Source organism: Carcharodon carcharias, chromosome 16 (genome assembly GCF_017639515.1).
Source record: "Carcharodon carcharias isolate sCarCar2 chromosome 16, sCarCar2.pri, whole genome shotgun sequence".
Classification (NCBI taxonomy): domain Eukaryota; kingdom Metazoa; phylum Chordata; class Chondrichthyes; order Lamniformes; family Lamnidae; genus Carcharodon; species Carcharodon carcharias.
In genome coordinates, this window is record NC_054482.1 from 116,648,004 (window position 1) to 116,675,245 (window position 27,242).

Sequence of the window (27,242 nt, forward strand, 5' to 3'; positions counted from 1 at the left end):
TATTTGAGCGAATAGTACAGATACATTTAAGGGGAAGCTAGATAAACTAAATTAACACGAGGGAGAAAGAAACAGAAGATATGTTGATAGGACTGGATGAAGGCATGGTGGTGGGGGAGGTAACTCCTATGGAGTATAAACACCAGCAGAAACATGTTGGGTTAAACTGCCACTTTCTGTGCTGCAATTTCAGCGTAATTCTATGCAATTTATTTCTACCTTATCTGATCTAGCACTGAACTCAAGGAGTTTCATAACACAAGCACAGGCAAATTCAAATCCCTGGCATTCAGCCAAATGCTGATAATTACCTTAGAGATATGTTAATTTTTTGTTTGAAAAATGCTAATGAAACCCTACAAAGTCTTTACTGTTACATCACAATTCTCACAGACCTCTGTCAGCAGCCTTCTGATGGAAAAAGTGTTTAGAAGACCACCGCTGTACCTAAGATCAGAATACTTATGTCTGGGAGTGAAAGCTGCAGCCCTCCACAACCATATTTTCATGTCATACAGATTAGACCCAAAAACAATTAGCAGTTTTGTACAATTTTATACTATATGTATTGCTATTCTCATCAACACTGAAATTTTAACTCTGTTTCTCTCTCTGCTGATACTTCAGTGAATTTACAGCAGGTCACTCACAGGTGGAGAACTAGACAGGCTTTATAAAATATGTTTATTTTTGTTAATAACCTTATTTGCAGCACCATTAATAATGGGCTGGATCTTGCAGTGGCAATGATGGAAAAACTGTCAGCATTCGGCATCATCACTCCACTGAAACTGACAGCAACTTCGGGAGTCTGCATACGCACACTTTAGCGTGGAACTCTAGAAGTTGCTGTCAGTCATTCAACACTCCACCAGAGGCTGTGTTGTTGAGGTCTTCCCCGAGTGTAATCCTTAAGCAATCACTGAATTGATGAAAACTTACGCTTTACACAGTTAGACTTGTAAAAATCTTGTTGATTGAGACGTGATAGTGTACTAAGTTCATAGCAACTGCTAAGCACCCTCACTGACACTGAAACGCTAACGTCAGATTTCTCCATTATGATAAAAAAATTTACACATAATTTTAAAATAATGAATTATCTTTGTCAAATTTTGTTTACAATATTTTAGCTTCTATCTTAATCTAATCAAAATCACTGTGAAAATTACAGATTCATCCTCTCTCTGAAAATTAAAAGTGAAGGGATTCAGATCTTTTAACTTCCCAGTTTGCTGTCTGTGAGGGTGCTTCAATGTCACTGGATGCTCACCCAGCTTTATGACATCAATACTCCTGGAAACCTGGCGATCCCCTTGACTTGGCTCCAGATTGAAATTATCATTAAGAAAGGGGAATCCACACCACAGAGACTGCTAGATGCTTGTGGGCAGCTTTCTTCGAGGAAAGCAGCGAATGCCACTGATTACGAAATAAAACTGCATCAGTCTACCACTCTTATAAACTTATAATGGAAAGAAAAAGAAGAAATGTTCTATTGCACTGCCCTATTGCACTAGCTGGTTCATGGAAAATTTAGGCTTTGTGATTCTGCAAATGAGCAGAAATTGCACCTGTAATCTGATCATCACAATGTTAAAGTGGAAACTCTACCCAACTTTAACAATTTAAACTTATTTATCCAAACTGTTTCACCTTCATTTCTCAGACACAGCGAGGTTCCAACATAGAAACAGTACCTGCTACATCATCTACGATCTCTGCGTATGTACGCCGAGCAATATCAAGGAACTCATTAATATTTGGTCTGACAGCGTAGCATTTCTGCGTCCTCATGTTCAAACAGCCTTTAATGTACCTGGTATCATCATTGATAACAGTCTTGATTTGCTCCAGAATGAGATTGAATCTGTAATACGCACAGTGCAAAAACAAATGTGATGAATTATTGGAAAAATGCATTTAAAATAAAAACATTAAAGAAGTTAACCAAAGCAAATTTTTTTTAAAATTAATCCCTCACTGAACTTTATAAACTTGGGACAAAAAAGGAAATGCATAAACATTACATTACATTTTTATAATTCATCAATCACAGCTGACCAATTCTGGGCATGTTAAAAAAGATGTCAAGGGCTCAGGGAAATTGGAGAGGAGGATTACCAAAATCGTACCGGGGATGAGGAGCTCCAGTTATGTGGAGAGAATGGAAAAACTGAGATTATCCTCCTTATAGCAGAGAAGATTAAAGGGTTCAAGAACAACAGTTCAAAAAGGCAGTTTATTACCACCTGCACAAGGCGCTATTAGGAATGAGCAATAAGTAATGTCCTTGCCAGCAATGCCCATATCCGATGAATTAACAAAAAATATATTTAATAGAGGCAGACAGAGTAAATAGGGAGAAACTAACTGAAGAGTCAGTAACCAGAGGACATAGATTTAAGGTGTCTAAAGGAGATGAGAATTTCTTTTTTACGCGGTGAGTACCTACAAAAGATGGATTGCAGCGGCTCAAGAAGCGGATGGTTCCTTCATCACTTCCTAAAGGACAATTAGGATTTGCAACAAATGCTGGCCTTGCCAGTGCTGCCCACATCCCATGAAAGAATTTTTATAACTTGTTATGATCTGGAATGCACTGCCTAAAAGAGAAGTGGAAACAAATTCATTTCAAAACTGAATTGGATTTTTAAAATTTACTTGTGGGATGTGGGCATGGCTGGCAAGGCCAGCATTTATTGCCCGTCCCTAATTGCAGTTGAGGAGGTGGTGGTGAGCTGTCTTCTTGAACCGCTGCAATCCATGTGGTTTTGGTACACCCACAGTGGTTAGGGAGGGAGTTCCAGGATTTTGACTCAGCGACAGTGAAGGAACAGCGATATATTTCCAAGTCAAGATGGTGTGTGGCTTAGAGGGGAACTTCCAGAGGGCGGTCCTTCTAGATGGCAGCTGTCGTGGGTTTGGAAAGTGCTGTCTCAGGAGTCTCGATGAGTTTCTACAGTGCATCTTGTAGATGGTACACACTGCTGCCACTGTTCATCGTTGTGAAAGGAATGCCAATAAAACAGGCTGCTTAGTCCTGGATGGTGTCAAGCTTCTAGAGTGGTGCTGGAGCTGCACTCATCCAGGCAAATGGAGAGTACTCCATCACACTCCTGACTTGTGGCTTGTAGATGGTAGATGGGCTCTGGGGGGTCAGGAGTTGAGCTCCTTGCCGCAGGGTTCCTAGCATCTCACCTGCTCTTGTAGCCACAGTATTTATATGGCTAGTCCAGTTCAGTTTCTGATCAATAGTAAACTCCAGAATGTTTACAGTGGGGGATTCAGCGAATTGATTGTCAAGGGGCAATGATTAGGCTTTCACTTGTTGGAGATGGTCATTGCTGGCACTTGTGTGACGCAAATGTTACTTGCCACTTGTCAGCCCAAGCCTGGATATCGTCCAGGTCATGCTGCATTTGGACATGGACTGCTTCAGGAGCTGAACGTTGAACATGGTGCTGAATATTGTGCAATCATCAGTTAACATCCCCACTTCTGACCTTATTATGGAAGGAAGGTCATTGATGAAGCAGCTAAAGATAGTTGGGCCTAAGACACTAACCTGAGGAACTTCTATAGTGATATCCTGGGACTGAGATGATTGGCCTCCAACAACCACAGCCAACTTCCTTTGTGCTAGGGATGACACCAACCAGGGGAGAGTTTTCCCCCTGATTCCCATTGACTCCAGTTTTGCTAGGGCTCTTGATGCCACTCTTGGTCAAATGCTGCCTTGATGTCAAGGGTAATCACTCTCACCTCTGGAGTTCAGCCCGATTCTCCATGTTTGAATGAAGGTTGTAATGAGGTCAGAAGCTGAGTGATCCTGGCAGAACTCAAACTGAGCATCAGTAAGCAGGTTATTGCTAAGCTAAGCAAATGCCACTTGATAGCACTATTGATAACCCTTTCCATCACTTAACTGATGATCGAGCGTAGACTAGTGGGGCAGTAATTGGCCAGGTTGGATTTGTCCTGCTTTTTGTTTTTAGGACATAACCAGCCAATTTTCCACATAGCTGGGTAGATGCCAAAGTTGTAACTGTACTGGAACAGCTTGGCTAGGACGAGGCAAGTTCTGCAGCACAAGTCTTCAGTACTATTGGCGGAATATTGTCAGGGTCTATAGCCTTTGCAGCAGCCAGTGCCTTCAGCAGTTTATTGATATCACATGGAGAGAATCAAATTGGCTGAAGAATGGCATCTGTGATGCTGCAGACCTCAGGAGGAGGCCAAGATGGATCATCCACTCTGTACTTCTGGTTGAAGATTGTTACGAATACTTCAGTCTTATCTTTTGCACTGACGTGCTGGGCTCCCCCATCATTGAGGATGTTGGTCTTTGTGGAGCTTCCTCCTCCAGTGAGTTGTTTAATTGCCCACCACCATTCACAACTGGATGTGGCAGGAGTACAGAGCTTAGATCTGATCCGCTGGTTGTGGAATCACTTAGCTCTGTCGATCACTTGCTGCTTATGGTGTTTGGCATCCAAGTAGTCCTGTGTTGTAGCTTCACCAGGTTGGCACCTTATTTTTAGATACATCTGGCGCTGCTCCCGTCATGCCCTCCTGCACTCTTCGTTGAACCAAGGTTGATTCCCCCGGCTGGGTGATAATGGTAGAGTTGGGATATGTCAGGCCATGCAGTTACAGATTATGGTTGAGTACAATTCTGCTGCTGCTGATGGCCCACATCGCTTCACAAGTGCCCAGCCTTGAGTTGCTAGATCTGTTTGAAATCTTTTCCATTTAGCGCACTGGTAGTGCCCCACAACATGATGGAGGGTATCCTCAATGTAAGGAACCAACATCATCTCCCCAGGACTGTGCATTAGTCACTCCTACCAAGATTGTCATGGACAGATGCATCTGCGACAGGCAGGTTGGTAAGGATGAGGTCAAGTATGTTTTTCCCTCTCGTTGGTTCCCTCACCACCTACCGCAGGCACAGTCTAGCAGCTATGTTTTTTAGGACTTGGCCAGCTCGGTCTGTGGTAGTGCTTCTGAACCACTCTTGGTGATGGACATTGAAGTCCCCCACCTAGAATACATTCTGCACCCTCGCCACCCTCAGTGCTTTCTCCAAGTGGTGTTCAACATGGAGGAACACTGATTCATCAGCTGAAGGGGGATTGGAGGCGTGGTGGTACGTGGTAATCAGCAGGAGGTTTCCTTGCCCACATTTCACTTGAAGGGGACAAAGTTGCAGGGCTATGGAGGAACGTGGGGGAGTGGGACTATTTGGATTGCTCTTTCAAAGAACCTACACAGACAGATGGGTCAAATGGCCTTATAAACATAGAAACATTGAAAACAGAAACAGAAGCAGGAATAGGTCATTCAGCTCTTCGAGCCTGCTCCGCTATTCAATATGATCATGACTGATCCTCCATCTCAACGCTGTCCTCCTGCGCTCTCCCCTTGACGCCTTTAGAGCCCAGAAATCTATCTATTTCCTTCTTAAATATATTCAGTGACTTGGCCTCCACAGCCTCTGTGGTAGAGAATTTCACCCTCTGAGTGAAAAAGTTTCTCCTCACCTCAGTCCTAAATGGCGTAACCCATATCCTGAGATTGTGACCCCTTGTTCTAGACCCCCCGACCAGAGGAAACATCATCCCTGCATCCAGTCTGTCCATCCCGGTAAGAATTCTATATGTTTCAGTGAGATCCCCTCCCATTCTTCTAACTCCAATGAATACAGGCTTAGTCGGCCCAATCTCTCCTCCTATGACAATCCTGATTCCCAGGAATCACTCTGGTGAACCTTCTTCTGTGTTGTAAGATTACATGGGGGTATTTTTAGTCCAAAGGCTGGGTGGGAAAGGAGGCAGAAGGTTGTGGTGATTAAAATAAAAAAGGGAAATCCCACCAAAACTGGTCTCCCATTCAGCCAGTTCCAGTTTTAACGGAGATGGACTGGGACGGACAACACTTGCAGAAAAAGAGTCCCTCAGTGTTATAATTTAAGGAGGTGGCGTGGTTCCATTTCTACTTATGTTTTGTTTTTAACTTCCATAGGCCGGGTTTCTCAAGCCTCAAGAAACCCAACAAATGAAAGGAAGTGAGAAGGGCCAGGTCATGATGTAAGTGTCTTTCCTGCAATGCTTATGGGCCAGTGGGATTAGGGACGGCTCCACCACTACCCCGCCCACCCCCTCCCTACCCCCCACCCCCCACCCCACCCCACCTAACCCTTGCAAACTACATTACAGTGATTGGCTGACCCCTACCCTACACACCCTTTCCCACCACTCCCTCCACCGCCTGGCTGCCAGTCAGGAAACCTGTTTAGATCATTTAAAACAGATCCTGTGGGAAACTTTGTTCAGGTTCTACATCCGCAAATCTTTCCCCACACAGCACTCTCTTCCCAGTTCAGAGTTATTATCGGGTCCAATGATTATATGATATCTGGTTAAGACATTTTAACTAATTAAACCCAACTTGATCAGGCAGCTTTTACTGAAACATGTGTGATTGAAATAAGGTAACTCACTATTGAACAGAGTGCTTGCTCTACTTTTGGGTTACCTGCTGTCTTCAAGTGAACTGCAATAAGCCTTAAGTAACGGTGTCCTGCAGTTTTTCAAAGTTCCCTGTAGAATAAGAGCAATGATCACAAACACATTCCACCACTTTTGGAAAATTATTTGACATTTTCTAAAAAACGGTTAACTGATTTCAATTAAGAGCAAATTTTACTCATTGATTTTGATTCTTCCTTCATTCACAACATCTGCTATGTCCTTGCTACAATGTTATTCCATTCCCAAGCTGGGTTAACCATATAAATACTGTGGCTACAAAAGCAGGTCAGAGGCTAGGAATCCTGTGGTGAGGAACTCACTTCCTGACTTCCAAAGCCTGTCAACAAGCTGCAAGGCACAGGTCAGGAGTGTGTTGGAATACTCCCCACTTGCCTGAATGAATGCTGCTCCAACAACACTCAAGAAGCTCCTTGTACCATCCAGTACAAAGCAGCCCACTTGATTTACACCCCATCTTAAATATTCACTTCCTTGTGGCGCATTATGGCAGCAGTGTGTACTATGGACAAGATGCACTACAGAAACCCAGCAAGGCTCCTTCAACAGCCTCTTCCAAACCCGTGAACTCTGCCACCTAGAAGGACAAGCATAGCAGACACATGGAAACACCAGCACCTACAAGTTCCCCTCCAAGTCACATACCTCCCTGGGGGAAGGCGATGGCATAGTAATATTGTTGGACTAGTAATCCAGAGACCCAGGTTCAAATCCCGCCATGGCAGATGGTACAAGTTGAATTCAATAAAAATCTGGAATTAAAAGTCTAATGATGACCATGAAACCATTGTTGATTGTTATAAAAACCCTGGTTCACTGGAAATCTGTCCTGGTCTGGTCTACATGGGACTCCAGATCCACAGCAATGCAATGTATCAAACCGCTACAAAGCCTTAAAAATGGAATGAAACCGGACAGACCACCTGGCATCGAACTAGGCACCGGAAACAACAATGGCAAGCAAAGCCCTGTTGACCCTGTAAAATTCCCCCTTACTAACATAGTACCAAAATTGGGAGAACTGTCTCAGAGACTAGTCAAGTAACAGCCTGACAGTCATTCTTACGGAATCATGTATTACAGATAATGGTCTAGACACCACCATCACTATCCCTGGGTATGTCCTGTCCAACTGGCAGGACCGGGCATGCATGAGGCCCTGTGGGCCAGCAGCAAAATTGTACTTGAACACAATCTATAACCCATAGCCGGACATATCCCCCACTCTACCATTACCATCAAGCCAGGGGATCAACCCTGGTTCAATGAAGAGTGCAGGAGGGCATGCCAGGAGCAGAACCAGGCACACCTAAAAATGAGGTGTCAACCTGGTAAAGCTATAACACAGGACTACTTGCATGCCAAACAACATAAGCAGCAAGTGAAAGACAGATCTAAGCAATCCCACAACCAACGGATCAGAACTAAGCTCTTCAATCCTGCCATATCCAGTGGTGAATGGTCGTGGACAATTAAACAACTTGCTGGAGCAGAGGCTCCACAAATATCTTCATCCTCAGTGATGGGGGAGCCCAGCATGTCAGTGCAAAAGATGAGACTGAAGCATTTGCTACAACCTTCAGCCAGAAGTGCCAAATGGATAAGCCATCTCAGCTGCCTCCGGAGGTCCACAGCAGATCTCCAGCCAATCTGATTCACTCCACGTGATACCAAGAAACGGCTGAAGGCACTGAATACTGCAAAGGCTGTGGGCCCTGACAATATTCCGGCAATAGTATTGAAAACTGTAGTTAATTGAAATTGGAGAGAAAACTCTCCACTGGTTGGAGCCATGCCTAACACAAAGGAAGATGGTTGTGGTTGTTGGAGGTCAGTCATCTCAGCTCCAGGACATCACTGCAGGAGTTCCTCAGGTAGTGTCCTGGGCCCAACCATCTTCATCAATGACCTTCCTTCCACCATAAGGTCAGAAATGGGGATGTTCGCTGGTGATTGCACAATGTTCATCACCATTCACGACTCCTCAGATGCTGAAGCAGTCCATGTCCAAATGCAGCAAGACCTGGTCAATATCCAGACAAGTGGCAAGTAACATTCACACCACACAAGTGCCAGGCAATTATCATCTCCAACAAGAGAAAATCTAACCATCGCCCCTTGACATTCAACGGCATTACCATCATTGAATCCTCCACTCTCAACATCCTGGGGGTTACGACCAGAAATTGAACTGGACCAGCCATATAAATACTGTGGCTACAAGAGCGAGTCAGAGGCTAGGAATCCTGCAACGAGTAACTCACCTCTTGACTCCCCAAAGCCTGTCCACTATCTACAAGTCGGGAATGTGATGGAATACTTCCTACTTGCCTGGATGAGTGCAGCTCCCACAACACTCAAGAAATTTGACACCGTCCAGGACAAAGCAGCCTGCTTGATTGACACCACATCCACAAACATTCACTCCCTCCACCACCGACACACAGTAGCAGCAGTATACCATCTACAAGATGCACTACAGAAATTCACCAAGGCTCCTGAGACAGCACCTTCCAAACCCACGACCACTACCATCTAGAAGGACAAGGGCAGCAGATTCATGGGACTACCAGCACCTCGAAGTTCCCCTCCAAGTCACTCACCATCCTGACTTGGAAATATATCGCCGTTCCTTCACTGTCGCTGGGTCAAAATCCTGTAGCTCCCTTCCTAACAGCACTGTGGGTGTACCTTCACCATATGGACTGCAGCAGTTTAAGTAGGCAGCTCACCACCAGCTTCTCAAGGGCAATTAGGGATGGTCAATAAATGCTGGCTTTTCCAGTGTCACTCTCATCCCAACAAAGAATTTAAAAAAACACAAAAGGTGATGGAAACTGTGGCTCTGGGTCATGAATCAAAGTACTTCATTGGCTATGAAACGCTTTGGAACGTCCTGAGGTCACGAAAGGCTCTTCCTTTTGCAAAAAGATAGTCTAGGCCAAAGTTCAGGAATATTTTGTTGCAACAGAGGCTAATAAGTTCTCAGGAAAGGTGCCTGAGGATTGATATACTTGAATCATTTAAGAGAAGGCCATGTGCGATCATAGGAAAATGGTAGATTGTTATTTTGGATGGTTTATGTGCAGTGTAATGAAACAGGATGAATAGTCGGAATACATTGAGAAAGCAACTTGGAGCCAACATAGGGTTAATAAGCGTTGGGTGGTACTGGTGCTAGAGTCAGTTTCAGGTGCTGCAACAATAAATTGAAGCTTTTGTGATCAAAAAGTGTGAGGTGCTGATAAGAAGACCATCCAATCACAGCATACTATAGATCAATGGAAGTAAGAGCAGATGGGTGAGGTCATGATCTGACAATCCAAAGGAGAGTTCACACATTAATTAAATGGGCTTTGTATGCAAAGTAAAGCAATTACAGGGCTGGCTGCTTTGGGGTACCTGGTCAAACAGTTGCTCATGACACCCCTGCGTCATCCTCAGAGTACCTCAGAGGAGAGAAACAACGTGGTGCATAGCTCAACATGATCCATCATCGGGCAGATCACTGGCATCCTGAAGATGAGTTTCCGATTTTTGGGCCACTCAGGTGGGGATCTGCAGTACTCTTCACAGAGGGTGTCCCACATAATCACTGTCTGTTGCGCGTTCACAACCTGGCTCTTCAAAGGCGGGGGGGATTCCTTGTCAGAGGGAGACATGGAGGAGGCCAAGAGATCCTCGGACAATTAAGAGCAGGAAGGACAGAAACTTGAACTGGGAGATGCAGGTCAGCTTCCACGTGAGGATGCCATCGAAGAAACATGATGGGGAAGAGGTGTCCGTGTCACACTGATAGCCACAAGATTCCAGGAGGAATAAGGTGCAGGCAATGGGACACGGCCACATTCGTTCTGTCCCTTAGTGCCATGCCAGTGCACTGAAAGACCTTCACAATCAGCAACATCGAGAGCAAGTTCAGCATTCAGACTTGCACTTCAACTCTCATGATTCACCAGGCCCTAATCTTTGGAAAGGTCAGCAGCGAACCCTGTATTCATGCGTTCTGGGAATTGAAATTCAGTACAACAGAGCAAACACTGCGTCAAAGGACTTGATGCAGTTGTCACTACCTCAATGAGAAACTTTTAGCAGACACTGAGATGCATGCATGGTTGGACAATCATGGCTGCAGCTCTTGTGTTTGGCACTACCAAAGAAGACAGCCATCTCATTTTGAGAAACAATTACAGCTAACCCTCCAAGGCTATTGAGCACACCTAACGTCATGTTGTCTTGTAAGGAGTAGAAATTACTAACACATTTTGCAAACACTTCCAGTAAAGAGTTTGACACATCTCCCTGACATAACACGAGTCAAGTAACTATCATGAGTTAGCTACACATCATGTGAGGCTCTAAAAGGGCGGTGATCACTGAGTGGGAGCATGGCTCACTCTCACAATAAGAGGGCACATAGATACGTATACACAACACTTTCAAATGAAGAGACCATTCTCATGAACAGCAAATGTATTTACAAAGGTGCATGATGTATACAGTGAATAAATACCCATGACCCAGAAGTGATGTCAAAGTTTCTTAATTTTTCTAACCCAACCACTATGCCTTGGTGCATCCCCGACATCCGCAGCAAAGGTGGAGGCAGCCTGCTGACTGCTACACTGTTGCCTTTGATGACATTGGCGGGTGTCCTCTAGAGAGCTGAGACCTGGAGGGCCCCGGCCTGCTTTGGGTCTCCAGCTGTGGGGCAGGTGCACCCTCCTCAGCCTATGCAGTTGGAGGTGATGGAGTCACAGAGGGGATTGGGATCGAATGGATACTCTTGGAATCACCTGGGTGGATGATCCCAGGGTCTTCAGCTGCTGGTCCTCCTTCCTGTAAGGGCCCGAGGGCCCCTGGCTGACTCCCTGAGATGAAGGGGCTCCTGGAGGGAGGTCAAGGTGCCCCGCGCCTCTCAAACCCAGCCACTGATGGATCCCACCAATTCCTATAGCGATGGAGTGCAGGTCCAAGCACACATCTAGCAGGATCTGCTGGATCAAAATCTCCAAGGCAACCACCATCTTTCCCATACCGCTCACATGTTGAAGACATCAGGCAGAACGCAGAGGGATTCCGGCATCCTTCGCTCTAGTCTGGACTGCCTCTGGCAACTCTACCTGATTTTCTGCTGCCTGTCGTTGCATGTCTAGGATGTTGGAGATGGCCGTTTCCAGAGGCTCATCATCTGACTCAGACTCAACAAGTGCCTGATCTCCAGCAGTCCTCCGAGTGCCAGACACCTGGGCTGTCAGTAACACCAACTGCTGTGGAGATGTGTCTGTGAGGTGTTCTCCAGAAAATGACCCCAAGCCTAATCTAGAACTATGACACACTGGGGTGTGTTTCTGCACTGGTGGGGGATGCAGTTGAACACAGTGACAGGTCTTCTTCAAATGGATCCTCATCATCCCCCTCTGAAGTGGCCTTGGGACTGGGATTTATGTTGCCTATGCTGGTCTGTCTGGACCTGCTGATGCCTGTAAGAGAGAGAAAGTACATTTAATTCATGAACAGGCTGATTACAACATTGCATGTCACTCACTGTGATTAACTCATGGAGGGCTCATCCATAATGCTCGCAGGAGTGGCCAATGTCGCCTTCACGACAAGAGCGATCTCTGTCCTCTCCTGCCAACTTAGACCATAAGACATAGGAGCAGAAATTAGGCCATTCGGCCCATCGACTCTGCTCTGCCATTCATTCATGGCTGATTAGTTTCTCAACTCCATTCTCCCGCCTTCTCCCCGTAAACTTTGATCCCCTTACCAGTCAAGAACCTATCTATCTCGGTCTTAAATACCCTCAATGACCTAGCCTTCACAGCCTTCTGTGGCAATGAATTCCATAGATTCACCACCCTCTGGCTAAAGAAGTTTCTCCTCATCTCTGTTCTAAAAGGTCTTCCCTTCACTCTGAGGCTGTGGCCTCGGGTCCTAGTCTCTCCTACTAATGGAAACATCTTCCCCATGCCCACTCTATCCAGGCCTTTCAGTATTCTGTAAATTTCAATCAGATAGCCCCACATCCTTCTAAGCTCCATCGAGTATAGACCCAGAGTCCTCAAGCGTTCCTCATATGTTAAGCCTTTCATTCCTGAGATCATTCTCGTGAACCTCCTCTGGACCCCCTCCAGGGCCAGCACATTCTTCCGGAGATACAAGGCCCAAAATTGCTCACAATATTCTAAATGTGGTCTGACCAGAGCCTTATAAAGCCTCAGCAGCACATCCCTGCTTTTATATTCTAGTCCTCTCGAAATAAATGCCAACATTACATTTGCCTTCCTAACTACCGACTCAACCTGCAAGTTAACCTTAAGAGAATCCTGGACTAGGACTCCCAAGTCCCTTTGCACTCCAGATTTCTGAATTCTCTCCCCTTTAGAAAATAGTCTATGCCTCTATTCTTCCTACCAAAGCGCATGGCCTCACACTTCCCCACGTTGTATTCCATCTGCCACTGCTTTGCCCATTCTCCTAACCTGTCCAGATCCTTCTGCTGCCTCCCCGTCTCCTCAATACTACCTGTCCCTCCACCTATCTTTGTATCATCTGCAAACTTAGCCAGAATGCCCTAAGTTCTTTCATCTAGATCATTAATGTATAAAGTGAAAAGTTGTGGTCCCAACACTGACCCCTGCGGAACTCCAATAGTCACCGGCCACCATCCTGAAAAGGACCCCCTTATCCCCATTCTCTGCCTCCTGCCAGACAGCCAATTTTCTATCCACGCTCGTATCTTACCTCTAACGCCATGGGCTCTTATCTTACTGAGCAGCCTCCTGTGCGGCACCTTGTCAAAGGCCTTCTGAAAGTCCAAGTAGATAACATCCATTGGCTCTCCTTTGTCTAACCTACTCGTTACCTCCTCAAAGAATTCAAACAGATTTGTCAGCCATGACCTCCCCTTGATGAAACCATGCTGACTTTGCCCGATTTTACCATGCACTTCCAAGTATTCTGAAATCTCATTCTTAATAATGGACTCTAAAATCTTACAAACGACTGAGGTCAGGCTAATCGGCCTGTAATTTCCCGTCTTTTGCCTCACTCCCTTCTTAAACAGGGGAGTTACATTAGCGAGTTTCCAGTCCTCTGGGACCCTCCCTGACTCCATTGATTCCTGAAAGATCACCATTAACGCCTCCATTATCTCTTCAGCTATCTCCTTCAGAACTCTGGGGTGTAATCCAACTGGTCCAGGTGATTTATCCACCTTCAGACCTTTCAGTTTTCCTAACACCTTCTCCTTGGTAATGGCCACCATACTCACCTCTGCTCCCCTGAATCTCTTGAACTTTGGGGATGTTACTCATGCCTTCCACCGTGAAGACTGATGCAAAGTTCCTCCGCCATTTCTTTGTTCCCCACTACTTCTCCCGCGTCATTTTCCAACAGCCCAATATCCACTTTTGCCTTTCTCTTACCCTTTATATATCTAAAAAAACTCTTGCAATCTTCTTTTATATTACTGGCTAGTTTACAATCATGTTTAATCTTCTCCCTCCTTATTTCTTTTTTAGTTGTCTTCTGTTGGTCTTTGTAAGCTTCCCAATCCCCTGGTTTCCCACTGCTCTTCACCGCATTGTATGCTTTCTCTTTAGCTTTTATGTTGTCCCTGACTTCCCTTGTCAGCCATGGTTGCCTCATCCTCCCTTTAGAATGCTTCTTCTTCCTAGGGATGAATTTTTGCTGTGTCTCTCAAATTACTCCCAGAAACTCCTGCCATTGCTGTTCCACTGTCTTTCCTGCTAGGCTCATCTCCCAGTCAATTCTGGCCAGCTCCTCTCTCATGCCTCTGTAGTTGCCTTTATTCAACTGTAATACCGTTCCATCTGATTCCAGCGTTTTCCTCTCAAATTGCAGGGTAAATTCTATCATATTATGGTCACTTCCTCCTAAGGGTTCCTTCACCTTAATCTCTCTTATCAAATCTGCCTCACTACACATCACTAAATCTAGAATTGCCTGTTCCCTAGTGGGCTCCACCACAAGCTGCTCCAAAAAGCCATCTCGTAGACATTCCATAAATTCCTTTTCTTGGGATCCACTATCAACCTGATTTTCCCAGTCTACCTGCCTATTGAAATCCCCCACGATCACTGTAACCTTGCCTTTCTTACACACCTTTTCTATCTCCTGGTGTATCTTGTGGCCCACATCCTGACTACTGTTCGGAGGCCTGAACATAACTCCCATTATGGTTTTTTTACCTTTGCGGTTTCTCAATTCTACCCACATAGATTCTACATCATCTGACCCTACATCATTTCTTGCTATCGATTTAATTTCATTTCTTACTAACAAAGCAACCCCATCCCCTCTGCCAACCTGCCTATCTTTTAGATAGGATGTATATCCTTGGATATTTAGCTCCCAGTTCTGATCCCCCTGCAGCCATGTCTGCGTGATGCCCACCACATCATACCTGCCAATTTCAATCTGCGCCACAAGCTCATTTACCTTATTTCGTATACTGTGTGCATTCAGATACAACACCTTCAGTCCTGTATTTCCCATCCCCCTTCTCATTGTTGTCCCTTTATCTGATGTGCTTGAAGTTAGATTCCTAGCCCTTTCCAAACATTCTGTCCTATTTTGTGTTCTGGAGACTTTAATAGCCTCTCCTGGGCTGTCCTTCCTTTTCAGTTTTTTCATAATTTTCCATGAAGTTGAATCCACCCCCCACCCACCCTGCACCCCCCCCCCCCCACCCCTCACACGCTAACCTGCTGCTTTGTTTCCCGTTAGTCATACTTCTTGGAGTTTTACCCTTCCCTTCCCCCTCACTTTCTCGTTTAAAGTCCTATTGACCACCCTATTTACCCTTTTCGCTAGAACAATGGTCCCAGATCGGTTCAGATGGAGACCACCCCAACAGTACAGATCCCTCCTGTTCCAATACTGAATGCCAGTGCCCCATGAAATGGAACCCCTCTTTTCCACACCACTCCTTTAGCTACGTGTTTACTTCCCTTATTCTCACGTCCCTATGCCAATTTGAACATGGCTCAGGTAGTAATCCGGAGATTATAACCCTTGAGGACCTGTTCTTTAATTTCGTTCCTAGTTCCTAATAATCTCCAAACAGGTCTTCTTTCCTAGTCTTACCTGTTATTTGTCCCAATGTGGACCACAACAACTGGACCCTACCCCTCCCTCTCCAAAAATCCTTTCAAGCCGGTCAGAGATGTCCCTCACCCTGCAACTGAGCAGGCAACATACCGTGCAGGACTCTCAATCCTGCTTACAAAGGAAGCTATCAATTTCTCTAATTATAGAATCCCCTACAACTACCACTTGTATTTTTGCTCCCACCTCTTGAATGGCCTCCTGTGTCACGGTGCTGTGGTCAGCTGGTTCATCCTCCCTACAGCCCTCTTCCTCATCCACACAGGGAGCAAGTACCTCGTACCTGTTGGACAATGTCAAGAGCTGAGGTTCCTCTGTTCCTGAACACAGGATCCCTCTACCTGCCTCACTTGCAGTCACACCCTGCTGACCCTGACCACTGACCAAATTTGAGGTACTTAATCTCCTGGGTGTGACCGCCTCCTGAAACAAAGGGTCCAGGTAACTCTCCCTCTCCCGGATGTGCCGCAGCGGCCGGAGCTCGGACTCCAGCCCATCATTTTGAGCCGGAGTTCCTCCAGCAACCAACGCTTGCCACAGATATGGTCACTGCGGCTCGCAATGGGATCTGCCAGATCCCACATCATACAGCTACAGCACATCACCTGCCCAGCCATCTCGACTTAGATAATTCACTTATTAATTAGCTTTGCAGTGTTTTAATTCAAATTTGGTGCAGATTTCCTACTAACCAATCAGGTCACAGCTTTCCTGTGACGTCACTTTTTCACTTTTATCCTGTGTCTCCGCTGCTCTCCTCGTGCTCTTTTATCCTGTGTCTCCACCGCTCTCCTTGCGCTTTTATCCTGTGTCTCCGCTCTCCTCGCGCTCTTTTATCCTGTGTCTCCGCTCTCCTCGCGCTCTTTTATCCTGTGTCTCCGCTGCTCTCCTCGTGCTCTTTTATCCTGTGTCTCCACCGCTCTCCTCGTGCTCTTTTATCCTGTGTCTCCGCTCTCCTCGCGCTCTTTTATCCTGTGTCTCTGCTCTCCTCGCGCTTTTATCCTGTGTCTCCGCTCTCCTCGCGCTTTTATCCTGTCTCCGCTCTCCTCGCGCTCTTTTATCCTGTGTCTCCGCTTTCCTCGTGCTTTTATCCTGTGTCTCCGCTCCCCTCGTGCTCTTATATCCTGTGTCTCCGCTCTCCTCTTGCTCTTTTATCCTGTGTCTCTGCTCTCCACATGCTCTTTTATCCTGTGTCCCCGCCGCTCTCCTAACGCTCTTTTATCCTGTGTCCCCACCGCTCTCCTCACGCTCTTTTATCCTGTGTCTCCGCTCTCCTCGTGCTCTTTTATCCTGTATCTCCATTCTCCTCTTGCTCTTTTATCCTGTGTCTCCGCTGTCCTCGCGCTCTTTTATCCTGTGTCTCCGCTCTCCTCACACTCTTTTATCCTGCGTCTCCGCCGCTCTCCTTGCGCTCTTTTATCCTGTGTCTCCGTCGCTCTCCTCACACTCTTTTATCCTGTGTCTCCGCTCTCCTCGTGCTCTTTTATCCTGTATCTCCGTTCTCCTCTTGCTCTTTTATCCTGTGTCTCCGCTCTCCTCGCGTTCTTTTATCCTGTCTCCGCTCTCCCCACACTCTTTTATCCTGCATCTCTGCCGCTCTCCTTGCGCTCTTTTATCCTGTGTCTCTGCTCTCCTTGCACTTTTATCCTGTGTCTCCGCTCTCCTCGCGCTCTTTTATCCTGTGTCTCCACTCTCCTCACGCTCTTTCATCCTGTGTCTCCGCTCTCCTCGCGCTCTTTTATCCTGTGTCTCCGTCACTCTCCTCACGCTCTTTTATCCTGTGCCTCCGCTGCTCTCCTCACGCTCTTTTATCCTGTGTCTCTGCTCTCCTCGCGCTTTTATCCTGTGTCTCCGCTCCCCTCGTGCTCTTTTATCCTGTGCCTCCGCCGCTCTCCTCGCGCTCTTTTATCCTGTGTCTCCGCTCTCCTCGCGCTCTTTTATCCCGTGTCTCCGCTCTCCTCACGCTCTTTTATCCTGTGTCTCCGCTCTCTTGGCGCTCTTTTATCCTGTGTCTCCGCTGTTCTCCTCACGCTCTTTTATCCTGTGCCTCCGTCGCTCTCCTCGCCCTCTTTTATCCTGTGTCTCCGCTCTCCTCACGCTCTTTTATCCTGTGTCTCCGCTCTCATCACGCTTTTATCCTGTGTCTCCGCTCTCCTTGTGCTTTTATCCTGTGTCTCCGCCGCTCTCCTCGCGATCTTTTATCCTGTGTCTCCGTTCTCCTCGTGCTCTTTTATCCTGTGTCTCCACTCTCCTCGCGCTCTTTTATCCTGTGTCTCCACTCTCCTCGCGCTCTTTTATCCTGTGTCTCCGCTCTCCTCGTGCTCTTTTATTCTGTGTCTCCGCCGCTCTCCTCGCGCTCTTTTATCCTGTGTCTCCGTTCTCCTCGCACTCTTTTATCCTGTGTCTCTGCTCTCCTCACGCTTTTATCCTGTGTCTCCGCTCTCCTCGCGCTCTTTTATCCTGTGTCTCCACCGCTCTCCTCACGCTCTTATATCCTGTGCCTCCGCCGCTCTCCTCGCCCTCTTTTATCCTGTGTCTCCGCTCTCCTCACGCTCTTTTTTCCTGTGTCTCCGCTCTCCTCGCACTCTTTTATCCTGTGTCTCCGCTCTCCTCGCGCTCTTTTATCCTGTGTCTCCGCTCTCCTCGCACTTTTATCCTGTGACTCCGCTCTCCTCACGCTTTTATCCTGTCTCCGCTCTCCTCGTGCTCTTTTATCCTGTGTCTCCGCCGCTCTCCTCGCGCTCTTTTATCCTGTGTCTCCGTTCTCCTCGCGCTCTTTTATCCTGTGTCTCCACTCTCCCCGTGCTTTTATCCTGTGTCTCCGCTCTCCTCACGCTCTTTTATCCTGTGTCTCCGCTCTCCTCGCCCTCTTTTATCCTGTGTCTCCCCTCTCCTTGCGCTCTTTTATCCTGTGTCTCCACTCTCCTTGCGCTCTTTTATCCTGTGTCTCCGCTCTCCTCGCGCTCTTTTATTGTGTCTCCGCCGCTCTCCTCGCGCTCTTTTATCCTGTCTAACTTGACGGCATCTTCCTCAAACTTAAAGAGAGCTCCTGGATGGTGTTCCTTAGGCGGGCTGACCCCCCACTTAAATCGCCTTCCAGGCTGGTGAGGTGAGACTGGTGCACCTCCTGGAACCATCCCCTGGGTAAAGGACATCCTAATGTTGGTGGACTTCACAGATGAAGGCCTTTTTTCTTGGGTGCAGCCATATGAAGAAGTTTCCTGCACAAAGATGGGCTGGAGAGAGTGAATGTGTGTGCTCGGGTGGTGTTTAAATATGGCGCCCGGACCTTCAACCCCATTAGTAACAGCGAGGCAGACGAATCAATGCCCACCCAACCAGGTGATTCAAGAACTAGTCACCGATACATAATTATTTAGCTTCCGAGCATGAAATCAGGTGCAAGTTCGGAGTCCGCCACCCAGTGGGAAATGCACACTGAAACCCACCCAGTACCACACTTGGTCTCCAAAATGGAAAATTCCACTCAACATTTCAGGTCTGTGACATATCATCAAAACCTTTCATCTGTTTTTCTCTCCACAAATGTTGCTTGACCTCTTGAGTGTATCACAAAAACACATGAAATAAGAGCAAGAGTAGACCACGCTGCCCATCGAGCCTGCTGTATCATTTAATATAATCAATCATGGCTGATCTTGGCTTTCAACTCAATTTCCCACCTGCTCCCCATATCCCTTAATTCCGAGACACCAAAAATATCTAACCCTGCCTTAAATGTATTTAACGATGGAGCATCCACAACCCTCTGAGGTAGACAATTCCAAAGATTCACAATTGTTTGAGTGAAGTAATCCAGCATTTTTTCTTTTTATTTCCGATTCTAGCATTTGCATTATTTTATTTTTGCTTATTTCTGTGTACCACCGTGAAAAATAATGATATTTACTTATTTCCTATCAATAAATTCATTACACTGCCAATACAGAATCTTGCTTGGATGGGCACCCACTTCACCTACACGCTTGCTCTATACCGTACCTGCAGTGGTTCCACCAACTCCAATGTATGTTTCAGGTAAATTAAATTTGTGATCTTGGATTCAGCTGCCTGTACCTGATAAATAAATACAAGATATTCTGTAATTGCCATCACTTAGAAACAACTAGAATTAATTGAGAATCATTTACTTAAAGGAACACAAATTCTAAATCAAATATGCCTGGAAGATTTATCTACATTAAAACCAAAAAGAATTTACACTCAAGGACTGTAGGGGGCAATATGACATGATCCATATTAGAGAGTTAATCTTTCAAACCTTTAAGGTCTGTATTTTGATGGAGTGCACATGGCTAGCATGTGGGTCAGATTAACACCAACAGCTCAAAGTTCAATCCCTTTTCTAGCTCAAAGTTCAATCCCTGTTCCAGCTGAGGCAGACTCAGAGCCTGCCTCCTCATCTTACCCATGGTAAAAAAAATCACAACGCTTTGTCATGCATTATGGCTAAATAATCACAGGACCTGCTTTTAGGCAGAGAAGTGGACAGCTGGGTGCATGATAATCTTTATTAAAACTATGCACATATAGAACAAAGAACAAAGAAAAGTACAGCACAGGAACAGGCCCCTCGGCCCTCCAAACCTGCGTCGATCATATTGCCCATCAACTAAAACATTTTGCACTTCTGGGGTCCGTATCCTTCTATTCCCATCCTATTCATGTATTTGTCAAGCTGCCTCTTAAACACCACTATCGTACCTGCTTCCACCACTTCCTCTGGCAGCGAATTCCAGACACTCACTACCCTCTGCGTAAAAAAACTTGCCCCGCACATCTCCTCTAAAGTTTTCTCCTCTCACCTTAAATCTATGTCCCCTAGTAATTGACTCTTCCACCCTAGGAAAAAGCTTCTGACTATCTACTCTGTCCATGCCACTCATAATTTTGTAAACTTCTATCAAGTTGCCCCTCAATCTCCGTCGCTCCAGTGAGAACAATCTGAGTTTCTCCAACCTCTCCTCATAGCCATTAACCTCTACACCAGGCAGCATCCTAGTAAATACCCCTGCCAATGAAGGCAAGCCTGCCATATGCCTTCCTGACTACCTTATCCAGCTACGTTGCTACTTTCAGTGACCTGTGGATCTATACACCCAGATCCCTCTGCCCGTCGATGCCCTTAAGGGTTCTGTATAATTTACTGTATAATTCCTGCCTGTATTAGACCTTCCAAAATGCATTACCTCGCATTTGTCCGGATTAAACTCCATCTGCCATTTCTCAGCCCAAGTCTCCAACCGATCTATATCCCGTTGTATCCTTTGACAATCCTCTTCACTATCTGCAACTCCTGCAACCTTCGTGTCATCTGCAAACTTACTAATTATAACAGTTACATTTTCCTCCAAATCATTTACATATACTACAAACAGCAAAGGTCCCAGCACTGATCCCTGCAGAACACCACTAGTCATAGCTCTCCATTCAGAAAAGCACCCTTCCACTGCTACCCTCTGTCTTCTATAACCAAGCCAATTCTGTATCCATCTTGCCAGCTCACCTCTGATCCCATGCGACTTTACCTTCTGTACCAGTCTGCCATGAGGGACCTTGTCAAAGGCCTTACTGAAATCCATGTAGATAACATCCACTGCCTTTCCATCGTCGATCATCTTTGTCACTTCCTCGAAAATCTCGATCAAATTAGTGAGACACGACCTCCCTTTCACAAAACCATGCTGCCTCTCACTAATACGCCCATTTGCTTCCAAATGGTAGTAAATCCTGTCACGAATAATCTTCTCCAATAATTTCCCTACCACTGACGTAAGGCTCACCGGCCTGTAATTTCCTGGATTATCCCTGCCATCTTTCTTAATGCAACAACATTGGCCATTCTCCAGTCTTTCCATAGGAAAAAAAATCTCAAATAGTTTAATGAAAATAATATAGGAAACATACAGTGTCTTGCTTTGGAATCTGCACTAGGACAGACAGAAGCTGGTCAGTGTCCAAGAACCGTGAAATCACTGCAGAGATAAAGCACAAGGATACAGATAATTTATACATGCATCATTGGAACACAATCACAATGCCAACAAATAACATTAAGCTTGCATGTTAATGTCGAGAAAGCAGTCTCTCTCACATAAACAACTGCTATCCCAAAGGAGAAAAACACTATCTGTAGAAGAGGATATTTTACATGGAATTTAAAATTTTCATCCTTGTGCTTGAATCCCTCCAAGGCTCACTCTCTCCCTATCTTTGTAGTCTTCACCAGCTCTACAATTATCTGAGTTCCCTGCACTCCTTCATCTTCCTTTGCCCAACATTGGTGGCCGTATCTTCTTGTACCAAGGCCCTAAGTTCTGGAATTCCCTCCCTAAATCTCTCCACCTTTCTCTCTTCCTTCAAGACCCTCCTTAAAATCTACCACTTTGACCAACTGTCCTAACGTCTCCTCATGTGACTTGGTGTCAAACTATTTTTGATAGCGTTCTTGATACGTGCTTCTAGGTTTTTTTAAAAATTCCTACAAAAGACACTGTATAAATGTTATCAGGATCACTTCCATGTTAGAAACAGGAAAAGCAAACACATGTCTCTATCAATACTCCTCAACTCTGGCCTCATAGAACATGAAGTATTCTTCCCCCAGTTCCTCTACCCACAATCCTGTACCCTTGAGTGTGACGGCCAATTACAGGCAGTTTTCTGCTATGGTCTCGTGCCCATGAGAAACTGGCTCGAGGAAGTGCCAAGTGCATTTCATTATAGGGCTCTTACCACCACTGAACAAGAGGAGTCTTTCAGCATCCTCCCGCAAGGCTGGACTGGAGCCCAGGTACCAATAGTGAGATGCCACTCTCTAAGCCACATCACCCCCTCAAAGAGGCAGAAAATTTATCACTGTTACTGGTCTATGCCAAGCTCTTTACTGTTTCACTCTGGTTATTTTCTCAGAAAACAGAGAATGCGGAAATAATGAAGATGTTTCTCTTCAGAACACAGTTGTGAATTTCTTCTCTGTGGCGCCACTGAAGGCAGTGTTATGGAAGCTGATCCCACTCCAGAAGGGTCCATGCTGCACCAGCAACCATTTCTAGCACAGATCACGCCATCTTGAGAAGGCTGCCCGCTCGTGTATCCCCTGCACGTCATGAAGCAGTGCTATCCTGATGTCACACATCTCTACTGGCTGACGATACACCCACTGCCCTAATTTTGACCACACAAGTCCATTGTATGAATCTGTATGTCACTCACCACAGAACAGGCCTTCAGCTGCAAGAAGGGCCTAGCACTAGGGTGGAGTTTTAACCATGGCATGCTGTTCTTGATGGCAGAAAAGGAAGTGGGCTCCATATCCACACTCTTTTTTTCTCGCTGGTTCCCACGGAATTACAATTAAAATTTGAATTGCCAGCAGCGTGCACAGAGATACATGCAATCATGCATTGGGGGAAGCTTTTCAGTGGTGAAACCCACTGTCAGCTGACAATTCAGCAGATACAGGCGGGCTATAAAATATTCTCCTGAACAAAAATGAAGGCTCTTCATCATGGCCAGAACTATCCTAACCAACTCCATTGCCATTAACATAGATTTATTTAAGAGCTCAAAGGTGGCATGGGTGCTTTTCAAATTTAAATTTCACTTGTAGATATTTCACATTACATAGGTTTTATTTTATTCATATGTGTATCATTGTTATTTGTCGAGAGCCAAATGTACTGGCACACATTGATAGTTACAGGGAATTTGAGGATACTTCTTTGTTGTGGAAGAATTGATGATGTGTTTTTTGACTGACTCTTTATTGAACACAGAGTCCAGTGTTATACTCACCACTCTATGGGACATGGCTGATCTTGCAGGCTCAGCTGGCCCTCACATCTGTGCATTGTAAAGGACAATGTTCGAGATCACTCCAAGCTGGGATAATTGACATGTTGCAGGTGAACTCAAAGCCCTGTAGGGACTCTGCCAGCGAACACTCAGAGATGGACACAGATGTGGACAGTACTAACACCAGGGAGGTGATCAATGGGGACATTAGCACCCATGGGGGAAAAAAAGGACCGCCCTGTGGTGCAGAAAAATGCTGAATGATCTGCTCCACTCTGCCAGGGTAAACACAACTTCTACTCGCTCCAAACTCACACTCTCATAAGGGCATCAGGTACTCTAAGGGTTAGAGCCCACAGGGATTTCACACCCTACCAGCAGATGGGACATCAGCACTGAATGTCTGCCAGCCACTTCAAGATCACAATCTCAGGTAAGATCCTGCACAAACCATGTCTTAATCCCATACTGGGGAGGGCTTCTGAACCACGTGCTCACGGTATCCGTCTTCATGCACAACAAGATTTCCCATTACAAAAGGGAGAGAGCCAAGACCGACAGATGGAACCCCGGAGCTGAGGACACTCTTCCCCTAGGAAGAACAGACAGCAGAGTTGGCTGGAGAGGACAGGGATTGTTCCTGCAGGGAAGGCGACATTAATATCCCCGAACAAGCCAGTAAGGATGCATCCTGTATACATCAACCACATATGGACAATGATTTTGAGTGATCTATAATGTAGGAGCTTGCCTAGTTAATCACTATTCTCTCTTCTCTCTATTCTAGTACTAGTAAGAAAAGGCAGATGACTCAACCCGAGTTCCCAGACCACCTCAGATAAGGAGGCAGACCAAACATCTATTGAAGAACCATCACTGTGTTCACCTGCACCTCCACCAGCGCGCACACACACACCTCATGGGGATCTAGTTCTAGAGTAGGCTTGGTTCACAATCTGGTGATCAGCTCACCGACACGGATCCACAGCTGACGGAGGCAATGACAGCCAATGCCCCTGACACTCAGAGGGCTGCTGGGGACCAGGCCCCTGTTGAGTTAGAGTCCAATGATGAGCTTCTAGGATCACAGCAAGCACATCAAAGTCTCCATTGGAAAGGTGGCGGCCGCCTCAGAGACCCAGATCCAGGAGTTTCTGCTGGATTTGTGCTCGGACTGCACATCATTGTTCTAGACATGGGTGCGTTCAAGCATTAGCTAGGTGAGAGTGGGAGGAGGAACCTTGACCTCTCTCTAGGTGCCCCATCTCCTCAAAGAGTCAGATGGGGCCATCAAGAATCCAAAGAGAGTAGGAGCACAAGCCAGGTACCCCAGGGCCATCCACCCAGGACATTTCGCTGCTCCAACTCCTCTCTGCCAGTGACCCCATCAACTCCAACTGGACAGGCTGAGGAGGGTGCCAGAGCAGTCCCTTAGAAGGCCCACCAAAGGATGCCTGCTGAAGTCACCTCAGACAAAAGGGCATAAGCAGTCAGCAGGCTGTCTCCATCTCTGCTGGAGATGTCAGGGCTGCACCTAGACGTAGCATTAGGGTTAGAAAAATTAAGAAGTTTTGAATGCACACTGGTGGCATGGGTGTTCATTCATTGTACATGCACTTTTGTAAATATATTTTGCATTAATCCGATTCCGAGTCGGATTAATTGGGTTTGAATAGCTAATCGATGTGATTCAAGGTCCCGCGTTCAATCAAGGGTCAAAAATATACCTACCCACCCCTCTCTCCCCACTGCCAATGAACTCCACCTGGTTCCTCAGTTACATTAATTCTCACCTGTGAACATGCACTCCAAAGTCTCCCACTTCCTCAACCCCTCTCAATAACTTCCTGTTTATTGAGTACTCCCTTGCTTTGTTTGTCCTCCCCAAATGCAGGACCTCACACTTTTCCCGATTAAATTCCATTTGCCACTTCTCCGCCCACTCAACACATTTATATGATGCTGGAGTCAACAGCTATCCTCTTCGCTATCAACTATACAGCCAATTTTTGTGTCATCTGCAAATTTCCCAATCATGCCTCTCACATTCAAGACTAAATCATTAATATATACAACAAACAGCAAGGCCCTCCCAACAATGAGCCCTGTGCAACACCACTGGAAACCATTTTCCATGCGCAAAAACACCCATCGACCATTACCCTTTGTTTCCTGACACGATCTTCCCCTAAAACCATGCTGACTATCCCTGATCAATCTGTGCCTTTCTAAGTGACAGTTTATCCTGTCTCTCAGAATTGTTTCCTATAATTTAACCACCACCCAAATCAGACTGACCAGCTTAATTTTTGATGAAGCTGCCTCCTGACCTGTAAGTATCCTGCTTTGCTCCTGAACAGCTGCCTACCGGTACTTCACATCACCAATCTGTAAAGGCACTACTTGCAACTCGATATGGAATTCATTGAATGATTGTACACTCATGACTTAGGGTACACAGAAAGGAATGGCCTTTGTGAGTTGGATAATGTTGAGGTAAGTGATGCTTTTGCACATTTCCTAAGTCCTTAGCAGGGTCTATGAAGGGAAGAAGTTGTCATTGACCTCTGCGTCAATACTGACTGGAGCACGTTTCTCCCCAATGCCAAGGTCATCCAGGCCAGAAACTTGGCAAGCTTTCAACAAATGCAGGGTCTTTAGTGTTTGTAACAATCAAACCATGGTCCTGGTGAGGCACTGTCTATGAGGACAATGCAAAGAAAACTCACAGCTTTGCGTGCATGACAAAGAGTAAGAAGTCACTGCGTCCCAATGTCTGAAGGCCTTTTGCTGCTCAGTAGCAAGATGATGCCTCTGCATTATTCATCCAGACAGCTGGCATTCAGAGAGATGATGTTCTCCGGATGCTGCTCCCTCTTGAGATAGTCAAGCGCTAAATCATTGACGAATGTTCTTTCTGTTTGCTCCGCCTTGCTAAACTGGTGTCATACTGACATGTTTGCATCCATGTGTGCATTGACATTTCAACCACTAAAAGCTGCCATGCCCACTGACCAGTTGACACCATAGTTGAAAGGACTGCACTATGTGGTGTTGCTTAAGGAGGTATGCTATTGGAGTACTAATCACATTCCACAGCACCATATATTGCCAAGGTTGCTATGCCTTCCAAAGAAGAGCCCACCATTAGGGCAGGTGACTTATGCTGCTTCCAGGATCATTTTGAGATTTATGACCTTTCCTGAAATGGTCATGCTGAGAATGATGGTGTTGTTGTGTCCCCTGCATCGAAGGCTGAAGAGAACTTCGATTGTGAAAACCTGTCTGCACTTTATTCCTCCTGGAATCTTGTAGCTATGAGGCTGTCTGCTCCGTCATACCCAAGCAATGGCATCCTCATGTGGCTCGTCTGAATACTCGCCCTCTTCAGGAAACATTCTCTTCCAAGTCTCCTCGTCCAAGGAGACATCCAGCTCCTCAATGTCTCCGTCGGGCAACAGATCCCCCTTTGCAGCACTAGGTTGTGCAGGGTGCAGCAAACCATAATGATGCGGGACCCTCTGTGGTGAGTACTGAAGAACCTCGTCTGACCGGTCTAAACATTGGGAACGCATCTTTAGGACGCCAATAGTCTGCTCTATTAAGGACCCTGTGGTGGAATATGCATCTCTCCTATTATGATCCTCAGCTGAGGTTACCACAGGACAAGCACGGTCCCAGGGTGGAACACAGCTTGATGGATCCTAACTTTTATTTGTTTGTTTAGATACA

The 27,242-nt window shown here is 46.0% G+C and overlaps 1 protein-coding gene across 1 annotated transcript in view; it reads right to left on the minus strand.

Annotated features, from left to right (window-relative positions):
• The window catches only part of msh4 (mutS homolog 4), a 108,141-nt gene that overhangs the window by 40,998 nt on the left and 39,901 nt on the right, over nt 1-27,242 (minus strand). Inside the window, exons 8-11 of the mRNA XM_041207852.1 lie at nt 21,621-21,688; nt 19,695-19,769; nt 6,541-6,605; nt 1,701-1,870 (exon numbers count right to left, since the gene is read on the minus strand). Coding sequence (XP_041063786.1) covers nt 1,701-1,870; nt 6,541-6,605; nt 19,695-19,769; nt 21,621-21,688 — 378 coding nt within the window. The remainder of the gene's footprint in view (nt 1-1,700; nt 1,871-6,540; nt 6,606-19,694; nt 19,770-21,620; nt 21,689-27,242) is intronic.